This window comes from Calypte anna, chromosome 2, assembly GCF_003957555.1.
Source record: "Calypte anna isolate BGI_N300 chromosome 2, bCalAnn1_v1.p, whole genome shotgun sequence".
NCBI classification, from domain to species: Eukaryota; Metazoa; Chordata; class Aves; order Apodiformes; family Trochilidae; genus Calypte; species Calypte anna.
In genome coordinates, this window is record NC_044245.1 from 75,326,264 (window position 1) to 75,349,602 (window position 23,339).

Here is a 23,339-nt window from a genome sequence, read left to right on the forward strand (position 1 = left end):
ATTTATCTTTTGATGAGGTCTGATTTTTGGATCTCTTTTTATTTTCTTACTCCCTTCCCCCCCATACCTTTCTCACTGCAGAATTTCTGTTGCCCTTTATGAAAGAACAGTATTTTTCATGGAGGCTTTGTTTTGTTGGTTTGTTTTGGTTGTTTTTTGTTCCTGTTTTTGTTTTAAGGGATTTTATGTCAAATAATTTGGTGGGTGAAATAATAGTTGGTTCTAGAGTACCATAGACACTTTCTAGGTTTCAATGATTAGAAGTGGTCCTTAAGGCTGCATCTAAGTGTGAAAGGAAGGAACAAGATTTGGCGCCCCCTTGACACTTTACACCAATCAGCTGGGTTTGTAGGCTTCAGTCGGTGAGAAGGGGGGTATCCAATGCTCTTTTCTGTTTCTTCGGGAATATTAATACACTTACAAATAAATGTATCAGTAATTTAGGGGGTCTGGTTCTAACACAGGTGTCTTATAAATTAAAGAAAATTTCTTTAAGCTATTGAAGTAAAAAAGTAGTTCAGTTTTCTATTTCTAGAAGATCTGTCAATATACTGTAGAACTGTAGGATCAAAGCAATTTCAGTTATTGAACCTACTGTTAAACTATTTTAAGAACATTTTATTTAAATACTTTTTCCCTAATTTTCAGTCTCATACACATAGCTACGATAGAGGTACAACAAATGGGCAAGACAACAACAGTTTAATACATATGACATGGGCATGGACTTAAGCTTTGCCAGGAGAGGTTTAGGTTAGATATTAGAAAAACTTCTTTACAGAGAGGGTGATCAGGCATTGGAATGGGCTGCCCAGAGAGGTGGTGGATTCTCCATCCCTGGAGATATTTAAAAAGAGACTGGATGTGGCACTCAGTGCCATGGTCTGGTAACCTCATTGGTAGTGGATCCAGGGTTGGACTTGATGATCTCAGAGGTCCTTTCCAACCCGTCAGATTCTGTGATTCTGTGATATTTAAATGCTTTTCAAAACATCCATGGCACTACTTCTGTCAAATTGACTAGCATATGCAGAAGACACTGGTTGTTTCCTGATCATAATATATTGTGTCTGTACTTCATTTACTGAGAAAAACTTTGTGCCTCATATTTTTATGTAAAGACTTTTAGCTCAACTTTACCACCCTTGGTAAAAGAGAATAGAGATTAACTTTTTAGTTAACCATTAGATTAGCCATTTCCCTATAGGTGTAACTTTTTTTTTCTGACAATTACCTAAGGTCCACAGGAGTACTGTATATTCTCTTGGCAATCTATCAACCTTTCCTTCAGAAGGATAAAACAAAAAGTAGCATCCAGTTTTCCTTTCTGATACTAGCCCATTAGTCGGTCTTTGGTCTTCAGGTCAATACACTGTTATTTCTGCACTGGCAATAGACTAGGTACAGGGTACACAGGAAGAAAGAAATATTTTCCTGCCTAATTATTTATATTTAAATAATGTTGTTGATTTGAAGCTGGTCGGATTTTGATATTGGAAGAATTGTTTTCTGACAGGGAGGAATTCTAGATGCAGAGTGCAGAGGAAAAAGTCAGAAAGTACAAAAGAATTGCAGTTTGTTATAAGTTCCATAAGTAATTGTCAGTCCATCACCATGGGACTGAAAAATTCCCCAAGGCATGTGACAGAAGATGTATAGAGCTGTGCTGTATGTGCATCTGCAAAACTGAATCAATCAGGTGCGCTCGAACATCTGGTCATTTTGAGAATGGGAGATGAGGGACACTGAGGTTCAGGGCAAGTCTCTGCTACTAAGGATGCATCTCCTCATCACAGTGAAGCATTTGCATTTTGCATGGCTGTGCTCATACTCGTTTCCTGGGAGTTCATTATAGTGTCTTGCTGCTGCCACACTAAGCAGTAACTACTGTACTGTAATGATTTCCAGCAATGCTAGTAGAACTTTTCCACCTCCTATTATTTAATTATTAATTTTAACTCACTGATACTGTGTCTCTGGAGATACACAATTCATTTTCATGAGGGCTCCCAGGAGACAGCAATAACACGAGTCTATGCAGTTGCATACATCATTATAACAAAAAACATAATGCAGGACACTTAATCTGAAGCTGCAGAAAAGAACACGGAGCAGTCAGCATCTCAGTATGTTAGCTTAAGGCAACAATTTCAGAGAAAGTCCTCTTTTTTCAGTCATTCACAGTTCAAGTTTGTCGATTCTTTTCTTTACCATCTCTCCTGTGTTAACCATCTCTCCAAGGTCTTTCCATCCCTGTAAACAAGCTTTGTCAGCTCTTCATGGTAGAGCTGAGGTTTCTTTGGGGGGTTGGGATGGTTTTTTAAAGAGTATTTATGCTACACATTTAGTAGGAGGATGCTAAGTAAGTAAGAATGAGAACCTTTGTACCGACAGTTAATTAAGCTTTAGTTTTAAAGATTTTTACCAGAATGAAAACACTACAAAATATATTAACTTAAAATCCTTCCTGTTTTAATTGCTGAAAGTGTCATGTTGGAAATGATCCAGGCTTCACACACAATTCAGGAACAGTAGAGTCCTGAATTTGTAAGCACGATTATAATAGGAAGTAGACCCCAATGTAATATATTTTTAAATTCTTATCATTGTTTTTAATGAATTTTTTTGTTTGGAATAAAGAATTTTAAAACTTTATTTTGTGGGCAGGTCTTTAGCAATTAATCTCTGAACTGAGACAAATAAGAATAGTTTTGGTGACCTGTAAATTTAATGCTTCCTAGCTAATGAAGAACAAATATTTTTGAGATGAAGAAACTCACCATAGTTTGCCACTATTTTTTCTAAGTTATATATGAGACAGACTGTAAAATAACACAGTTTATGGGGTCCATCCTGGGTAGGTTTTTTTTGTTTTGTTGGTTTTTTTTGTTGTTGTTTTGTTTTTTTGTTTTGTTTTGTTTTTCTGTGGATGACCTCTGGGGGAGAAACAAAGTTCTTTATGATAAATCTTGATTTGTTTGTATCTTCTGCACTTACTTATATTTACTCCTTTATAAGGCAAGAATTTTCCACCTCTCCCACCATCCCCACTGTTTTTATAAAGGGAAATTCAGTAGTAATTTCAAATACATTTAAAATGTGCCATTCTTAGAAAACTCATTGCATTTATATGTCCTTTTTTAACTTATTATGCACTGTTTATAGTTTTACCAACTGCTCCTAGCCATTTCCCAAGATGCAATCAAAAGGAAGAAAAATAATATTTGAATGAATAAACTGCAGCCTTATTATTTTGTGAGGTACTGCTTAATTTGAATGTACATCTGAAGTATTACAATGACTAATGAATTTAAACAGCTCATCTGTAAATATAAGAATCTCTAGGAGGAAATTGAATGCCTCAAGGCAAATACTGATTTCTAGCAAGAATTGGGAAAGAATGCAGAAAGACAAGGAAACCATAGAAGAAGAGTATATAGTTAGAAACAAACGTGAGACCCAGAATGTCTGGATTCCGTCCCTGCCATAACTTTAACTTCATGCAGCATTTACCTTTGAGAAATTCCTAGTAAATCACATTTTTATTTAAAAAAGATAATAATATATCTTGTTGTATAAATCTGCTCTGAGAAGTATCATGCTTTTATGAGATGAGTGATTTGGTCTTTGTAGGTGTTGAGAGGAGATTGCATGGATATGGAAAAAACAAAGCTGGATAATACTAAATGTCTAAAAATTTATTTCTTCAGTGAAAATGCCATACACAGGTTATTTTTCTAACTCCTGCCCAGCTGCAAAGACTTTCTTTATTTCCATATAAGCTACTGTCCTAAACAGAGTAATACCAAAGAAAAATGCATCCTTTCTGTACTTAGAGAAATTGTACTTAGAGAAATACAGAAAAAAAGTATGGTTTGGCTTCTGGTACTTGGAATATGGATTTGAAACAAGCATAAAGAAAAAAAAAATCTGCAGCCAAAAAACAGTTGATAAATTTTCTCCCAGTACAATATTTTCCCATCAGATTTCTAATTTCTTGTTTGATAACTCTTTGGAGATTTTGAATTTGTTCTGTTGGGTTCCCATGAAACTTAGCAACAAAATTAATTTCATTGTGTTTCTGTTTACAGAATTTGTAATTGCTTTATGATACTTAGACAAAGCAAATTTTGGAAGACAGTTTTTTAGAGATATCCTTGCATGTTTTGAGTCTCTTGATTGACTTTGGCATCTCCAGATAACTGAACAAATAGTTACCTGAGGGTAACTATTTCTCTGAGGTTGAAGCGTTATTTTATTTCTTACAATGTACTTTGCTTTAAGTGCTACATCACCTACCATACACATTTTCACTGCTTATTATTGTAGTATAAAAGGTTACATTTTCCATTTGGAAGCTGAGAAAATAATGTCACTGGGAATTTAGAATCTAAACAATACCTGAACTTTCTGAAAGTATAATTTTGTGAGATTCAATTGTGATACTGGTTGGAATTTATGTAAAGCACAGGATGTAAAACTGCACATTTTGACTGGAAGTTCCTATCAATATGACTCAGAATCCTTCAAGCCCATTTTGGGGCTTTATTTTGAAATCCATCTTAACACTGGTATTTTTCACTGTGCTGGATATCTGTGCTGTGTACAGAAGATTAAAAATTCATGTGAAATCAATTAGTGGTTACTACCTTTCTGTGACACTGAAGCAGTGATTTTATTTTACTGTCAGACTTGGCCAGTGATCTGCAGGTAAAAGCCAAAAGGACTGTCCTGAATCATCTAGGTTTTAATAATGTGAATGTTTTAATAGCTTGTAAGAATCATGCAAATTCTTAAGGTACTTTAATAAAAAATCTGAAAACATTTTTAAAGGAAGTATTGAAAAGGCATTTTATTTACAATGAGAGTCTCTGTTTGACTGGTCAGTGCAGCTGTGAGTGTAACGAAAGTCCAGAAACCTGAAAATTGCTGAGTTTAGTGATGAGTAAGTGTCTTTCTTTTCTTTCCCTATTAAACAGAAAATGGTCGGCTCTGGATCTCTATTGTGAAGACCTCAGAAGAAATATCAATTTTTTTCCAGACAGCTTTTCATAATGTAAATATAATCTGAGCTTTCCCAAATGGGCAGCTAAACCATGAACAAGCAGAAAAACCCTTTTTGGACTGTATTTCTGAACTAGCCTTCACCTTCTGTCTTGGGAATTTATTAAAAGGATTACAGCTGAAAACAAAACAAAGAAAAAAAACAACAAAGAAACTAAAAAAAAAAAAGCAAGAGAAAGAAAATCTTGAACAGGAAGCTTATCCTACAATGAGAATTACAAGCACGTCTTGTATCTGTCCAGTCCTAGTTTGTCTCTGTTTTGTGCAGAGGTGTTATGGAGCTGCTCACCATGGCTCCATCAAGGTGACTAGAAATCAAACCAAACACATGGAAGGTGAAACAGAAGTGCATCATCGTCCCAAACGTGGATGGGTGTGGAATCAGTTCTTTGTTTTAGAAGAACACATGGGACCAGATCCTCAGTATGTAGGAAAGGTAAGGTCACTGCACTGTCTTCCTTTTTTTTTTTTTTTTTTTTTTTTTTTTTTTTTCCTGTCCCCTGAAATGCAGCACCAACTGAGTAAACTGAGGTGTCTCCCTAGATGAAACCTCTGGCAGTTGTTTGTTACTGTCCTGATTGCATTAAAAAAAAAAAACAACTACATGGAAAAATAGCATTTCTTCTGAGCTCACCTTAACAAGGCATAAGTTGCAGCTGATCATCTCATATCAGACTCTAGAACCCCAAATTCATGGGGCCTAAATATGTCACTGCTAAAGACTTTTCCAGACTATTTCAGAATAAGATTCAGCTCTGCTTCAGGAAATATCATAAATATAGTCTAGGCTCCACAGCACATTCATTCCATTCTGAGGACAGGGTGGAAAAGGACTCCTCCAAAGGGAAATTCTCTCTGATTTTCTTCATAAAAAGCAGCAGGAGGTGTGTTACTGACTTGTTACAGTTCCTCAGAAGCATGAGAGAACAAAAAAGCCTGCATTTATATTTTGATATAAATAGTGAGCTTCAGACATAAAGTTTGTACTCATGCAGTTGGAGGTTTGTTAACTGAAGTCTATTTTATCATGTGTAACATTGACTGTATAGATGGAGCTTTTCTTCCCTTGAATTCTGTCTTTCAGCATTATGATAGAATTTTTTATTACATGATCTAGATGAATCTCAATTTCCTTAATAAAAATGGAGAAAGACTTTGAATATGAGGGATGAAGAAAGATGGCTAATGGGAATGAAGGCATGGAGAAGGAATTATTTGAATTTAGGTTGCCTACAAGTTGAGAATCCTGAAAATTTTATCTTAGACTATGAAAAACATTCAAGAAAACCATATGAAATCACTGATGTCTGTAAGCAAGGGCTTTAATCTGAGCAGCATCATCTGAACTAAAAATAAGAAATGGAGCATCTGTGTTTAAGATAGTGTTAACAAAAAGACCAAAAAAAAGAGAAATATTTAGCTATGCCAACCTTAGTAAAATACCAACTATTTCAGCATACTGAAAATTGTTGAGATTTGTGCTGGGGAAGGACCTTTCTGAATGTAGATACTGTGTTGCATTGAAAAAGAAGGATTTATAATTGGGAAGGGGATAAGGAGATGAGTGTCCAGACCCATCTTGGACTGATTAACAATTTCTTGAATTAATTTTGAATAGGAGAAACATTTTACAAACAAAATGCTCATGCAAATCTATGCAGGAGGATCAAAACACTGTCTGGAAAGAGCTAGATGGTATGTATAAGATTTGGATAGAGAGATAGAAAGAACCACAATGTGATAAGGTTCTTAGGGTTTCATGAATTTCTTTTCTACACTGCTAGTTTGTCAGGTGTAAATGACAGAGGAAGAGAAAGATCAGAACAATTATTGCCTCTACTGTCATACCTTAAAGGAGGTAAATATGATACCAAGCTATAAAAGACAAGATAATGAAAATAGTGGTATTGAAGCCATTATGAAAAAGAATATTAACCTATATGCTTGGTTTATTATTCCCTCATATAATAGTGGAGAGAATGTTTTATTCTATAAATAGACTTCAGAAGGACCAAAAAGGAAAGAGCTATTTAAGTTGATTCAGCTTTTATGTCAGAAAATGAGTTTTGGTAGCCACGAGTTAATTTAGAGTAGAAATAATAAAATGAGTGAGATTCCAAAAGAGTCTAATAATGGAGTGGAAACAAAAATCTGAAGGGGGTTACAAGTAAAGCATGCTTGACTTCGTGAAAGTCTTTATAAATATGATTGCATGAAAGAACAGAGGCCTGGATTCAGTGAGCTAAAGAATGGTCCCTTTCAATTTTATGTTCCTGTGATAGCATTATATATTTCCTTTCATCCTCTGAACACTCTATTCATGCTATATTTACAGAGATGAATGAACAGGATTTCTTTTAATCCTTTGTGGTCAGAATGGGACTACATGGCTTGTTTGAGGGCATTTCTCCTCTCTACTTAACATTTTTTTCTACCCTTTTCCTCTAAAAATTCCCTGTGGTGTTCATAATTTTCTACTCCTATTACTTCACAACATTAGAAAACTCATCTTTGCAGAAGCTCCGTGGGACTTAAAAGCATCTGTACTTTATTTTCCACTTGTAGGTACGGTTCTGATGACCTGATTTGCTGCAAAGGTTATTCATATTACCTCAGGCTTTTATTTTTAACAAAGAAAAAAAAAAATCCTGGCTGAGACTGACATAATACTAGTGATCAACAAAATTTCAGTAGTGGTCATTGTGCATGAGTTCCTTTGCATTTTGAAAAACAGATGACTTACTGATGTTTTGTTTAATTGTACACATCTCATCAAGAACTCATTCTGTGTGCCTTTAATATGACAACAGCTTTTCATGCAAAGCCCTTCACTTTATGAAGGGAGGCTATGTGAACAGTGCCCTTTAATTCCAAGCTTCTGTTTGGTGGCAGCATGTTATCAATTCTGTCAATTATTAATTCTGTAGACTACTCTGCCTCACCAGTGAGAGTTTTGCCATTTGAGATCTGTCCTTTCACATTTTTCACATCCAATTTAGGATTAAAATCACAGAAAGCAGAGTCTTTATGTACAATGCTGTTGTAATGATTACAATAATTGTCATGGAAATACATACTGAGGACAAGAATAGGGTGGACCTGCATGATATTGGTATGGTTTCTCATTTTTACCTTGAAATGACTGTCAAGAGGATGGATTAATTTACTGCTATCATCTGATACACAACAAGTATTAGGGCAACAAGTCATCATTATAGTTTAATATCAAGTATATCCCCATTCCTCAGTAATGATTTCATTTCTCTAAGAAAATTTAATTGGGAGACTGGAAATCTGTATAAAACTAATTTGCATTAGCCATACTCAGAAGGTTTTTATAGGAACATGGCAAAACACAGATCTTGGAAAAGTGAGGTTTGAGTGTGGAAGAAATGAGAAATTCTAGAAATGATCCTTTTGTAGACCTTAAGTATTTTCTTCGGTTCTGGAATTACTGAACTTGGGGTTGCACTTTGGGTAAGTCTTCAATATTTTAGGGTATATTTTCCTGAACAAACAACTCCAGAAATAGTATTGTATTTAAAAAGGTATCTTTAGGGAATTTTAAACCACAGGGACTGCTTTTTCTAAACTAATGAATTATTTGGGGAGGATTTATTGAAAACTTCCCAGTGATCAGTGGAAGCTAACAATTCTAGTTCTAACAGATTGCTGATCTATGGATGTATGTGTGTGTGTGCATGCAATATAGAAGTTATGGAAATTTGATTAAGCAGGAGCAAATGTCTTTGTCTCAAATAAGTAGTTTGAATCCATGGAACTGAGCTTTCAGCTCCATGGCTTTTGTGTCTCTGATGAAAACAGCTATGAGCTCTGGAAGGGGCAGGACAAGCGAATGTACATTGGCCCAGTGAGGAATTTGGTACTGACTGCAAAAGCTCAAAGAAATGGAGATTCTCCTGAGGAAATCTAGAAAAAATTGTGCTGCATGGCTGCAAGTTTTAACATTTCTCAGTCGCTATGGCTGACATACTTTGCATTTCACTTTCATTTTCTGCATGCTCCCAGGTTAGATAGTTCAAGTGTTAGGACATGGAAAACAAATAACAAGTAAATAATTTTGGGAAAGAAGAATAACAGAGTATGTGTTTCCCTTTGTAACATTAATAATTTTGAAGCTTCACACCTCTTTCTCCGGAAAGTGTGTTGTTCTGATATTATTTTAAAAATCAGAATGGAAGCAGATTATACCTACATATTTGTTGTCCTGAGTCTGGAGAAAGAAAGGAATGTGCAGCACCAATGGGAAGATCAGTGTTGGTTTGAGCCTTAGCGGCTCATGTTATTAGAGGAAATAGCAGAGAAATCTCATGAGCAAGACTGACACTTGATTTCTCTGTGGTCCTGTTTGATCTCTGAAGTACTGAACGTGTACCTCTTAATCCACTTCAATTGTCCTCTGAAGGGTAAATAGAAATGGATTTGCAGGTATTCTGCTCTGTGTTGTTTTTCATCTGTATTTTCCTTGCCAAATATGGTGAATAAAGGGAGTGACACTTTCTTACATTTTAACCAGTGACTGAAAAAAACTTTCAGATTTATGTTGATAGGGGAGATAAAGAAGTATGGAACAGTTGGAAATTAGTGTGAATACAGGCAAAGGAAGAGGAAAGTAACAGCTTTTAAAATGCCCTGAAATTGTAGTGAAAGCTAGATTAGACAAGAAATCCCAGGTGTTACATTAGATTTTCAGAGTAGTGATTCTATTAATTTGTTATTTTACTCTTGAAAAAGAAAGTGCAGCTTAAAAAACTTGTCATTCAAAACTGTTTTACAAAGTAACATGGTGACATGTCATTGCAGTAAATTAGTTCTAATACAGAAGAGTGAATCTAATCTTACCTGATCATACCAAGGCAATCTCACATCTCAGATTTAATGACAGTAAGGGGAAAATATGTATATTTCAGAGTAAGTGCTAAGGGAAACACAGAAGTGGAGTTTTACTATTAAAATACCTGTATTCAATGTCTGAAGTTTACATAAAACATATCAGATGTTTCAGCATTTTAAAAATAAGCAAATTTTCCAAAATTTATTCTGTTTAAATAGTGTTTGTCTTTTATGATAAAGACAAAGAAAAGTGTAAATGTTATAATTTAAAGAACTTGCACAGTTCTTTAACCATCTTCATGCCTTTGTCTAAAGGCATGCAAGTGACATTATCATATGCCTAGGATAATGTGAATCTCATTTTCTAGATTTTAGGTTGCAAGTTTCACAAATAGTGAATTTAGATAAAAATAATTTTCCTGTATAGCTAGCAAAAACTTAATAACAGAACAACCTAAATATGCAAGCACAGATTTTGCTGTTCTTTCATGCACTTTAGTTGCTTCTTTAATTTTTTTATGCTGGAATAGACCTATGTAGAAAATAAAATAAATGGAGAGGAATTCTGTCTCAGCAGGCTTTAAAGTCATATATTTAATGTGACTAGTGGGAAAAAGATTAACTTTTTAATTCTTCCAGGGGTCTTACAAAAAGGAGTGACCAATAATGAAGGGAAGTGATGGAGTCAGCATCTGTGGAGGTATTTAAGGAGAGGCTGGATGTGGCACTTAGTGCCATGGTATAGCTGATGTGGTGGTGTTAGCTCACAGGCTGGACTTGATGTTCTCAGAGAGCCTAATCAGCCTCAATGATTCTGTGAATACACTTAATATTTGAGCAAAGAGTTTAGCATAAAAAAATTAATGCTTTTTAAGATTCAGATGTCTCCAGTGTCTTCCAAAGGACCTCTCAGCAAATCCATGAAAGACTGAGATTATAGATATTTGCACTAAAACAGCAGATGTTTCTGGTTTTAATAGATCCCTTTTAATTAAAAAAATATTCCTTGTTACATTTTCTCCATAGGTCAATAGCCTCAGATTTTATAGTACTTTTTATTTACTTGCGTTTTATGGTTTTCTCCTCTCTGATTACTCAAAATGATCTTTTTGCCTGTTACAACATTTTTCATTGCATTAGGTCACTAACCTCAGATTTTACAGTACTTTTTATCTTTTAAAATTTTTTTTCAATCTTTGTGCTTTTCTGCTCTGTGATTACTCAGGTCCCTTGTCTTGGCACCCTTACAGTTGCTAAATAAGATTTAGATTCAGTGACACTGAAGCTGATGCAAGGCCCACACTGGTCATACTGGACACTGTCTATTTCTTTATTCTTCTGTTTCACACTGTTGCTCAGGGAGCAACCTTAACAAGAAACAGTAAATGTGCCCTCTCCATCTTAACTGCTGTAATGAAATCTGAGGTCGATATTGTGCAAAATTGTATGGTTCTATTATCATGTTAGCCATTTCATTTTCTACTGTATTTTTACAAAGCTAACTCAAGCCTGCTTGCCAGCCCAAAAGCTTCTCAGAATAAAAATGTGCACTTGTCTACTTGCTTTTCTTGAGTTCTGTTGGCCCCCTTTGCCTCAGTCATGCTGATGGTAACCCCATCTTTATTAATCAGCTGTTAGTTACTCTTTTCTCTTTGAGAGGCTGAGGACACGTTACCTGAATTCTGCAAGTCATAGAATCATAGGTCTGGATTGGAAGGGACCTTAAAACTCACCTAGTTCCAACCCCTCTGTATGGGCAGGGACACCTCCCACTAGGTCAGGTTGCTCCGAGCCCCATCCAGCCTGGCCTTGAACGCTTCTAGGGAGGGGGCAGCCACAACCTTGGGAAACCTGTTCCAGTGTCTCACCACCCTCCCACTAAATAATTTCTTACTAGTTTCTTATCTAATTCTACCCTCTTCCAGTTTAAGGCCATTATCCCCTGTCCTATTGCTACATACCCTACTAAATATCTGTCCCCTTCTTTCTTGTAGATCCCCTTTATATACTGAAAGGCTGCTATAAGATCTCCCCTGAGCCTTTTCTTCTCCAGCTGAACAACCCCAACTGTCTCAGCCTGTTTTCATAGGAGAGGTGCTCCAGCCCTCTGATCACCTTCATTGCCCATTCTGGGCCTCCTAGCTCCAAGAGCTTCATGTCCTTCCTGTGTTGGGGGCTCCAGAACTGTCTAGTCTCAGAAGAGCAGAGTAGAGGGGGAGAATCACTTCTCTTGACCTACTGGCCATGCTTCTTTTGATGCAGCTCAGGATACAGCTGGCTCTCTGGGCTGCAAGTGCACATTGCTGGCTTGTGTTGAGCTTCTGATCAACAAACACTCTCAATCCTTCTCCTCAGGATAGTTCTCAATCAATGTCTTCCCAGCCTGTATTTGTGCATGAGACTGCCGTGGCACATGGGCATGACCTGGCACTTGGCCTTGTTGATGTTCTTGAGGTTGGCATGGGCCCACCTCTCAAGCCTGTGAAGGTCCCTCTGGATGGCATCCCTTCCCTCTGGCATGTTGGCCACACCATATGGCTTGTTGTCATCAGTGAACTTGCTGAGGGGGCAATTAATTTCACCATCTATGTCTCTGACAAAGATGGTTGCAGTGCCAGCCCCTGAGCAACACCACTCATCACTGTTCTCCATTTGGACACCACGCTGTTGACCACTACTCTTTGAGTGTGACAATGCAGTCATTGCCTTATCCAGCAAGTGGTCCATCCATTAAATCCATATTTTTACAATTTAGAAACCAGGATGTTATGCAGGACAGTGTCATATGCTTTGCACAGGTCCAGGTAGATGATGTCATTTGCTCTCCCCTTGTCCACCACCAGAAAAGGCCACTAAATTTCTCAGGCATGATTTGCCCTTAGTGAAGGTTGCTACCAACCACCCCCACATTTTCCTTAGCCTTAGCAGAGCCTTCAGAAGGTTCTGCTCCATGATCTTGCCAGGCACAGAGGTGAGATGGACTGGCCTGTAGTTCCATGAGTCTTTCTTTTCTTCCTTTTTGAAAATGAGGGTTATGTTTCCATTTTTCCAGTCAGCAGGAACTTCACCAGGCTGCCATGATTTTTCAACTATGATGGAAAGAGGCTTTGCAGTTTCATCCACCAGTTCCCTCAGGATTTGTGGATGGATCTTATCAGATCCCATGGACTTGTGTATTTCAAGTGCTTTAGATGGTCTCAAACCTGCTCTTCTCCTCCAGTGGATGGATCTTCCTTCTCCAGTCCCTTCTTTTGCCTCCTTTAGCCTGGGTTATGTGGCCAGAGCCCTTGGTGAAGACTGAGAAAAAAAAAATTGAGTACTTCAGGCTCCTCCATATCCCAAATAACCAGGTGTCCTGGTTCCTTCTGGAGTGGGCCCACCTCTTTCCTAGTCTTCCTTTCACCACTGATGTTTATGTAGAAGCTTTTTTTGTTACCTTTGATGCCCCTAGCCAGATATAATTCTCTCAGGGCTCTAGCCTTCCTAGCCTGATTTCTGGCTGCTTGGAAAATTTCTTTGTTGCATGTACCTTTAGGTTTTATTTATTATTTTTAAGTGGAATTTCTAAACATTCAAAGGTTATTTGGAGAAAAATCAAACTCAAGAGAGTGTTTTCATCAGCGTGATCAATCTGACTTTCTTCTGGCAAGTACAGCTATAATCTAAAGTTGCCTCGAAGCACAGAACTTCCATTACAGTTCTTTGGCTGAAAATGGCTAAACACAGACTGACAAGGGCCTTTTGGCTCAAAAGGGAAAACAAACAAACAGAAACACAGAAACATATCTAAGTTCAATTCTAGTCTAAAGATACAGGATAAAGTGTTTACATAGCTCAACTTCAGTTAAACCAATGTGAAATTGCACCAAGAAGAAAATAGTTGTTTTATGTAAAAACAGCAACATTGAGTCTGATATGTCAAAGTAATAATGGCTTTTGTGAGGTGTTTTTGTTTGGTGTTTGTTATTTTTTGTTTTTTGTTGTTTTTTTTTTCCTGTTTATTTGTCTGTTCGTTTTATTTTTGTAGGGAAAGATGGCCTTGTTCCTACTGAGCCTTGCTGCTTTCTCTGCTCTGTTTTTCATTTTGGTCATGCATCGGTTTCACGTGGCAAAACGCTGAGCCCCTGAAGCCAGCAGCCGGTTCGAGCTCCGTGGTTCCAGCGCTGCCCCGCGCCGGACTCATTGGGTTCCAGGCGGCTCCAAGGGCCCCAGCGCAGGGCCGATCTGAGCCCCTCAGCCACGGGCGGGCGCCTCGGGGAAAGCCTGGGTCAGAAAGGGCAAAACGCTGCCCGGCAGCCAGGGCTGAGGGAAACAGGGGGAGAAACAGCCCTGCGAGCCCCGAGGCTCCGGAGAGCAGGAGGAGGGCAGGAGGGGCTCCGGGCGCCCCAGCAGAGATGCCCCTGCGGCCCCGGGAGAGAGAGACCCCGGTGGGGCGGGGGTTTCCCTGCAGCCCCTGGGAAGGCCCCGGCATGGAGCAGGGAAAAGTCTGAGGAGGAGGAAGGAGAGGCAGAGAGGAGAGGCTGGGGGCTCACCACAGCCACCATTGTTCATCGTCCTCTACCTCTAGAGGGACAGGGGTAGAGGAGTCGGGAGTAAAAGAGTGAAGGTGAGCCTGGGAGAAAGGAGGGAGGGTGTTGGGTAAGGCATGATAACTTTTTGTCTTTTTTTCACATGTGACATGAAAAAAAACCAACCCAAAACTGAAATGCTTAAATTGTATTCCTTTGTGTTCTAGAACACTTTCACGTTTTTTAATTACAATGAAAATTTTGGCAGACAATAAGAAATAAAGCAGGAGATGTGAGGTTTACATATGAAACTTCTCCCTTGTTTCTTATCACATAACTTGCACACTATGAGACTAAAGTAACAAAGCTTAAACACCTTTTAAAATATTTAATTTCTAAGATGCATAGTGATTTGTTTTGTTTTGTTTTTTCCTCCCTCCAGTTGTAGTGGAAGATATTAGCCTGTAGATACATGAAGGTAGTATTCCAAATTTTCTTGTGGGTGAAGGCTGAAATGGCTGAAATGTAGGCATTGTACTGTTGCCTATAATGTTAACAACAGTTTGTGGGGAAGTCATTAGTGGCTCCAATGTAGTGCATTGTTCAGGAACTGAATTAGTCAATTATTTGTTTCTTTCCAATTTTAACTTTGGGGAGTAGATATTTGGGACTTTTGGAAAATCAGATCTCACTGAGGAACCTTCATGAAGGAACCTCAAATTAGTAATGGCTAGACTTCTCTTTCTCTGATATCTTATTAAAAAAAAAAAATGTTCTTAGTTGTAGCTGCCTTCTTACTAACACAACTGATAACCTTTACCTAGAACTGTTCTGCCTTTCATCTATTATATATAATTTTACCCTTAGTGAAGCCACTGAAGAAAGCAATATTTTTATTAAAGAGGCAGTGTGGTGTTCCTCAAATATAATGACTTCTCTGACTTCACTGTACATGGTGATAGTTGCTGCAGTGGTTAACAATAGCAGAAAGAATGCATATCACCTAATTAAGCAGCAGATAGGAATACTCCCAGCTGGAAACCAAAAAGTTGAGAAATGTTATGTATACTTTCAAAAAAGAGACATATTATTAAGTTGTAGTACACAGTAACCTTAGCATGGCTACTTTTTCCTCTTCTATGTAGCTTTTGGAGAAGAGACATCAATTTACTGTGTATTGTTACATTATCTGAGAAATGGAATCAGAGAGGTCCTGCAGTAATATAAGTAATTCTTCTCTCTGAAGCTACTATTTCAGCATAATTTAAGTAGTTCACAAGACTTGTACTGACCACTTACACAGGGAACAGATGTTCTTCTACATGTCTTGAAAGTGTTGTAACCTATATTATATTAGCACTTATTTGTGTTGAATGGGCAAACAATGTTTTTCTCTGGCAGCCTTTTGTAGCAAAGCATAGTGGGAAAAAAAATCCCTGGGTGGAAATGTGATACAAATACCAAACCATATATCTACAAAGGCAAAATGTAGAAGTTTCCCTTCTCTCTCAATTGACACTTTTGTAACTTAATTTTTCTTCAGAATTACTAAAACTATTTCTGGTATCTAAAAATGAATATTCATCTGTAGATGCAATATTGGGTTACTGAAGTGGCATTATTTAAATGATAATACTTTTCCTACAAGAAAAAAAAATATCTGAAATATTTCAGTCTATTGAGAACCAGGTAAGTGCAGAAAAGGAATCTCTTCAATAGGATCATTTACAGATGGGACAGCAAGAGTCCTCCAGTTTTTCAACCATTGTTTTACCTTGAATAATCTTCATTTGAAGTACGCCACGTTTCTCATGATATTCCCTTCTCCTTATTTGCTTCCAGTCAGTAGTTACTGTGTTTTCTCTATACCTGCATCTCTCACAGCCCAATTAGTAATGCTGTTAGAGAACTGGAGATAAACCTGTAAGAGTTGTTGAGCTTCTGCAGAAATGCTTTCTCCTTTTCATTATTCAACTGATTTTCCTTTGTGTGTTTAGATTTCACTGTAGGATAGCAGTTCCTAGTTGCCAGCAATTTGTGACTGTATTTGGTATATCTCATCTTTCTTTGTGGTGGTGTAACCTGTGATTACGAAAGAGCACATTGCTCTCTGACCTCATGTGGATCCTTTGGAGAGTAAAAGATGATTTAATCTTCATGTTACCCTGGCACTATGTGGCAGATGATGAAAGATCATATTATTGTCTGAACTGAATCGTGTTTGAATGTGGGCACTAGAATCTGAATGAAAGCTGCTTGATGCACTTTTCTTCAAACTTTTCTCATTGTGAGACATATTAATTAGGAAGATAACGTATGTTTCAAGACTACTTATTACTTAATATGTTTCAGTTACATGAACTGCTAATGGGAAGCAAGATAGGAAAAAAATATGAATGATTTTGGTTTGTATTGCCTGGAATCTAGAGTCCCAAGATTATTGAGACATTAGTTAATTCACTTTCACAGCAAGCTTCTGAAAGTGAGTTTTATGAAGAATTCAACCAAGGAATTGGAAAGTAAACTGGCTTCCCAAAGATCACATAACGAGTTCCATTATTAGCATTAACAAAATAAATAAATATTTTTTTAAAGTAAAGAAAAAATAATTCAGACTTTATTTCTCAGTTTTGATTCAGTTGATTTGCATCTTTCCAGGCCTCTTGCTATAACCTAGAACCCCTGAGTACCCATGGTGAGGCAGTTCTCAGTTTTAGTGGCTCTTGGCACCGCAACAGGCAAATGCTTTTGTAAATCAGATGCAAACTTGTTACCAGTATCTACTCAATCATGGCTGAATACATGATCCAAGAACACAAAATAAGGGAATTAACAAGCAGTGTTGTATTCTGAATTGTTCATCACTCCACTGAAGCCCATAATTAACAGATAGTCCTGAAGTATAAAAGAAGGCTCTGCACCTACAGTTTCCTTGTTTTCTTTTCCTGTGTACAGGTATTGTGCAGAGAGTTGTCCTAGACCCAAGAGAAATCTGTATCTCTACTGTCTCAATTTAGCAGGACATAAGCACTAAATTGCTGGAGATCTGCAGCCTACTAGACAGTAGGGGCTAATTCTTATATATTAATATGATATAATTAATAACACCTAATGTCATATTTAATTAGCAATATTAACATATTAAAGCGTTTTGTGGTTAGATTGAGTTTCTGGACAACTCATGATAGCAATCCATGCTAATGTATCAATGTGAATTTCACAGACTGGCTTCTCAGCTCATGCGTATGACAAATCATTGGATTTGTTCTGTAAATTGTATTTTAAGATCTTTCCACATCTGTAGAGAAACTAGAAGAATTGTATACCTCATAATTGAATGCTGAGGTCTGTGCCCTTGTTGCTGTTTATTTCATGCACTCTCTGAAGAGTTTCTGTCAGAAACTAGTTACAAGATTAGCCTGTGGTTTTGTCTCTCTTCCAGAGGAGTGATCATGAATCAGCAAGAGAAAGTTCAGGTATCGAAAAAACTTTAATAGTGAATTTATTTTCCTGACAAGGAAGGAAATTGAGCACCAAAGAAAGTTGTTTGTATATATGTATGAACCTCCAGATGAAGAAGTCCAGTTCAAAGCAAAATTGGACTATATGACTGGAAAATAAAATGTGTTGTAGGAAAAGAGTTTCTTAGAAATGTGCAACAACACCAGTGTTATATTTTATATATCTTTCACTTTCTTTTTATGTCTTCTTTTGTCAAAGATGTCAAGAATATTTTTATGACTCAAGATTTTCATATGGCATTTTTTACATTGAATCTGAATATTACTTCTGTAGAGCTACTTTATTCTCTAAGCTAACATTTTTTAATTGTGTATGCTTACTAATTTGTTTCCTGTTAACTTTCACTAATACTTAAAATAGGTTAAGCTGGCTATTAATTTTTTTCTTGACAAGTAGGGAAGATGTGTATACATCAGAAGGGATTGTTCTGCCCTAAAGAACTGAAGAGTGTTCTGAGGGCAGGGTGGCAGTGTGGGTAGGCAGCATCTCAAGTCAGGAGGTGGAACAGCATTGCTGCAGGGTGCCCCCTTGGCTGGTATCAGTGAGTTTTTCACCTGCTCCAGGATGCTGCTGGGTCTCAGTCTCCTGTGAGGGGCAGTGCAAGTGTTGCATCCTTTTATAGCTCAGGACAGCAAGAATGACCACACATGGTACAGTCGTGAGTCATTAACCAAAACAGGGAGAAACTAAAAAGCAGAAGTATGTGTAAGAGAATTTGATGAGATAGGATTGACAGTCAGAGTTGGAAGCACGAATGTGAAAGGAGGGTAAAGCTTCAAATTGAATCAAAGCTTCGAAAAGATTTGGCTTCACCATTCCTTTGCCATTAAACACCAGCTGTAATTATGAACTAGAATGAATGATCCTGACTGAAATTATACTGTAAGTCCCCTGACATCTTCAGATTGTCAGAAAAGTGAAAAGGAGAATTACTTAAATAAGAATCATTAGTTATATTTTCAATAGTATCTATGATTTGAGTAATCATACGTTGCATTTCACAGTTTTGATACTGCTATTTTTAAAATAACACAATGAAATACTGCTTCTAGGGTTTCCATCAGTGTTCAGGTATCCAAGAACATTAGCTTTGTTCCTGTCTGTCCTGCCTGATAATTGCAAAAGGCAACGAGGAATCTTTTGTCATTCTTGGCTAAAAAATGAGACAAAATGGACTATTCTAAATGCAGGGATCCCCAAACATTTGGGGAGGTCTCCCTACACCGTTGGGATGGTGAGCAAGAGATAAAAGGACATGAATAATGAATAAGTATGTATGCTTATGTTCTAAATATGTTCTTTTCTTAAAATGTTCCTCCATAAGCCTAACTTTGAACACTGGAATCTCATTTCTTCATAGGATTGAACTAGTTTACTTATGCTTAATTAAGGCAAGATTTTTGATTATAAGGAGGTGATTTATATGTGAAATAGCTAAAATGCTTATTTAAAAGGTCACAGAATTTTAGGTCAGGAAGAAACCTCCAGACAGCATCCAGTCCACAAGCATAGCCCACTATAAGCCCAGCTATAACTAAAACTTTGCCAAAAGGTTGTTGTCTCATCTGTCTCATTTAATCAGCACTCTTTTGCATCATCTCATTTGTTCATTCATTCATTCTCTCTTCCACTTACATATATTAACTTTTTTTTTTTCCCAATATGATTGTTTGTAAGGGAGAGTTGCTTTTAAATTAAGTACTGAAAGTACATGAACAAGTTAGCTAGCAAAGTTCATCTGGCTTTAGCATGATTGTTAAGTACAGTTATTAAGTACTTAGGATATCTGAAGATGTCTCAAGAGTCACCAGTTGCTAAGGCCTATGCTGCACATTCTAGACCCCGTTTAGTTGTTTTGTGGAGCCACTAAGCCAATACAGCTTCTTAAGAAGCAGGTACCTCTATTATGCATAGGCTCCTTGGAGAACATGTATATAGACTATTACAAAGAAAGATTATGTTGAACGTTGGGTTAGTAGGTAGTATTTCTGATAATAATGTCCAACTACTTCACTAGCAGTTGGACAGTATTAACAAAAATGTGAATACCGTTATTATCACTAGAGAGGATTGTCCAGAATAGCATTTAGAAGAATATTTTTCTTGACCAGACCAGCTTGGCAAAAATCTTCCACTGGTTACTTAGTATATACTGGATCTGAAATGAAAAGATAGCTGAAAAATCTTTTGTTGGATATATTCATAAACACTAAGCCATGTTTACTGGTGGTCAGGAGTAGGTATGAAAAAAAAAATGTTTGTTATTAAAAATTTGCTGGTTTGTTGCCAAGTAGTACTTTGCTTTTATTTCTCAGGCTTTCATTTTTTCAAGTGACATTTTAAAGACCAAATGAAATTTGAAAAATAAATTTTTAAATGAGGAAGAAAAAATTACAGAACTCACAAAACATAGCATGATGTATTTCTGCAATGTAAGAAGTAAAATTACACAGAGGTAAAGCTATAACATCACTGACAATAGAAGACAAATGGAATATTAATTGAGTTTTCACAAGGCTTCAGATCCTTGAGAATTTTGCAAGCATGTATTCCCTTCAGATACTAATTTTCTGAATAACCGCATGGTACTGAAAACTTCACTTCCAGGGGAGAAATATATAGCATGGAAACTAATGCTTTACTTAATGTCTGTGTCCTTGGTGTCTTTCTGCAAAGCTGTTAACACAGCCATATCATGTGCTTTATGTTGACTGTCAGAAGCTTTCTTCATAATACAAGATATATTGTAGAGTTGTGGAAATTGCCTTAATTCTCTATTCCAAAGAAAAGGCCAAATGAGAGTTAGTTATAGTAAAATATGTATATTTCTAAGCTGTCTTTCTCAACTTGATCAAGACTGCATGCGCATGTAAATGAATATGCATCCTCTTTCACAGAATTAAACATGGATGTTTTAGGGGAGATGGGCAGGACGAGTTTTTAAATTGAAAATGCATTTATTACCTACCCATGGAGCTTTTGAGTAGGTCAGGCACACGTGGCCTTGAGACAGTGTCCTGTCCCACTCAGTTCAGTTAAAGTAAGATTTCATCCCACCCCACCTGGTGGGTACAGGGAGAGTTAAGTTTTGCTAGGAGTCTCAGGCAAGGTTAAGCTTCTCTGAGTTGATCTCTTTGAACAGTCCTGTTACATCTTCAGTTCTCTGTCTGGTACTCATGACTAAAGGACATTACTCCAGAAGTTTAAACAAAATACAACTGTATTTAAAATTAAGACTTTAAAGCTTGCCAAAAAACCATACAATGTTACTTTAAAAACAACTGGTTACAACTAGCAGAATTTAGCAAAATTAGAAATGGTGTTAAACTTGTGTGCTAAGAATATGGTCAGAAACAGAGAGAGAGAGAGAGAAAGAAAATAGAAAATATATCCTCAGTCTTGGATCCACCAGTCTCAGTATATTATTGTGGTCCATCCGAGACATGAGCATCCAACGATTTGAGTCTGCCTCTTTTATGCTATTTGGCCTCTCCTTCCCTGGATGAGGCTAGGACTGCTTTGTGCAAACTCAGTATTGGGTTCAAGAATATTCTGCACAAGAGCTGGTGGGAAATAGGGGTTCAGGTGGTCACTCAATTTCCTCCAGCAGAATTGTCTGAGCAATAATCTTTATTTTCACTCATGCACTTTGCCCTTAAGCAGGAAAGTGATATTTTTAAAGGTGTTGCTCTGCCTCCACAGTGTTATTCTTGCTGGCCACTTTCTCATTAAATAAGGAGCGTTCTGTTTATCAGGGTGGCAATTGGTTGAGGGACTTCATTTGTGCAAATACAGGGAACAGTGCCAGATGGCTCTTTGAATGAGGTCCAAAGGAGGGCAACCAGTCTGGTGAAGGGACTCGAGCACAGACCCTATGAGGAGAGGCTGAGGGAGCTGGGGCTGTTCAGTCTGCAGAAGAGGAGGCTCAGAGAAGACCTCATCACTCTCTACAACTCCCTGAAAGGAGGTTGTAGCCAGGTGGGGGTTGGTCTCTTTTGCCAGACAACTTTCAACAAGACAAGAGGGCATGGTCTTAAGTTGTGCCAGGGGAAGTTTAGGTTAGATATTAGAAAGAATTTCTTTACGAAGAGTGATCAGGCATTGGAATGGGCTGCCCAGGGAAGTAGTGGATTTTCCATCCCTGGAGCTATTTAAAAAGAGACTGGATGTGGCACTCAGTGCCATAGTCTAGCAACTGCAACGATGATTCAAGGGTTGGACTAGATGATCTCTGAGGTCCCTTCCAACCCAGCCAATTCTATGTTTCTATGATTCTATGACATGAACTCCTTTTATTGCTTTTTTATTCCATTTGAATTTAATTCTGGGTCTGGCTAGAGAGCAACTCTATTATTTTAATAACTGTATCTCAATACCCTGCCATTACTTTAATGGCATCTGAACAGTGGTATTTTGACATGGCAAAATTATTTCATATATGATTGCCAACAAAAACATGTCAACATGATTTCTTTCCAGAAATACCACATACTTCAGAGGCAGTAAAACAATCTAATGCTTGAAAACATAACCAAAGACTGAAATAATTTAGTGCTCTTTTTCAGATCATCTAACTGCAGATACAGGAGACTGTTCCACCATCACTGCCCCATTTTATCCTCTCCCTCTTCAGTTCTGAAAATGAGGTCTGAAATTACAATTTTCTCCCTTTGTAATGTTACCTAGTTTTATTTTAAGATTTATATCTTGTAGTGCATTATATATATTTATAAAATATATAATATGTACATTATTTTTTATTGCTGAAACAGTAATGGTTTTCCTTAGTTTTATCTGCCAGCTTTAATGGCTTGATCCAAACTCCACTGATATCAGTGGGATTTCCTTCATGTTCTGCATGTCTAAATTCAAAAGAAAGAAAAAGTGTCAATGAAAGTGATAAGCAGCATTTCTGAATCCACTCCAAAGAAATAACTTCTCTACCTTATGTAAAACATAAGGACCTCTGGAATTCAGATCACAAGGGTATCTGTAAGGAAATACTTAAGATTTTTTTTTCTTTAAAACGTACAACAACATTATGCTTATACACTGAACAAAGGTTCAGTGCTAGTGTTATCAAACTCTGCTGAAAATGATTGGTGCCAGTTCTTCAGAATGAAGTATTTTTTTTTTCCTACAACTTAGATCAACTCAGGAACTTACCCTTCTTATGGATTCAAAACGTATTTCATTGGCATATACAGAAGAGTAGATTTGAGGCAATCTTCCTTGTTTAACTTCTCCCATCAGCCTCTGTTAAGATGCTGGATACTTATTCTGTAGGTTTGCTCCTCATGCAGGCTCAGGAAATTCTCTGAGGTGTGGATCTATGCCTGAGCAAAGATTTTATTTGTGGAAGGGTGGGGCATGGAATTAGTTTCAATTTTC

The 23,339-nt window shown here is 37.2% G+C and overlaps 1 protein-coding gene across 3 annotated transcripts in view; it reads left to right on the forward strand.

Moving 5' to 3' along the window:
* Positions 1–5,272: 5,272 nt before the first annotated feature.
* Positions 5,273–23,339, forward strand: part of CDH18 (cadherin 18) — a 156,187-nt gene continuing 138,120 nt past the window's right edge. For 2 of the 3 annotated variants that reach the window (XM_030444866.1, XM_008498041.1), the window contains exon 1: positions 5,273–5,500. In XM_030444866.1, the coding sequence (XP_030300726.1) occupies positions 5,273–5,500 (228 nt within the window). The remainder of the gene's footprint in view (positions 5,501–23,339) is intronic. The other variant, XM_030444868.1, reaches the window with a different exon arrangement.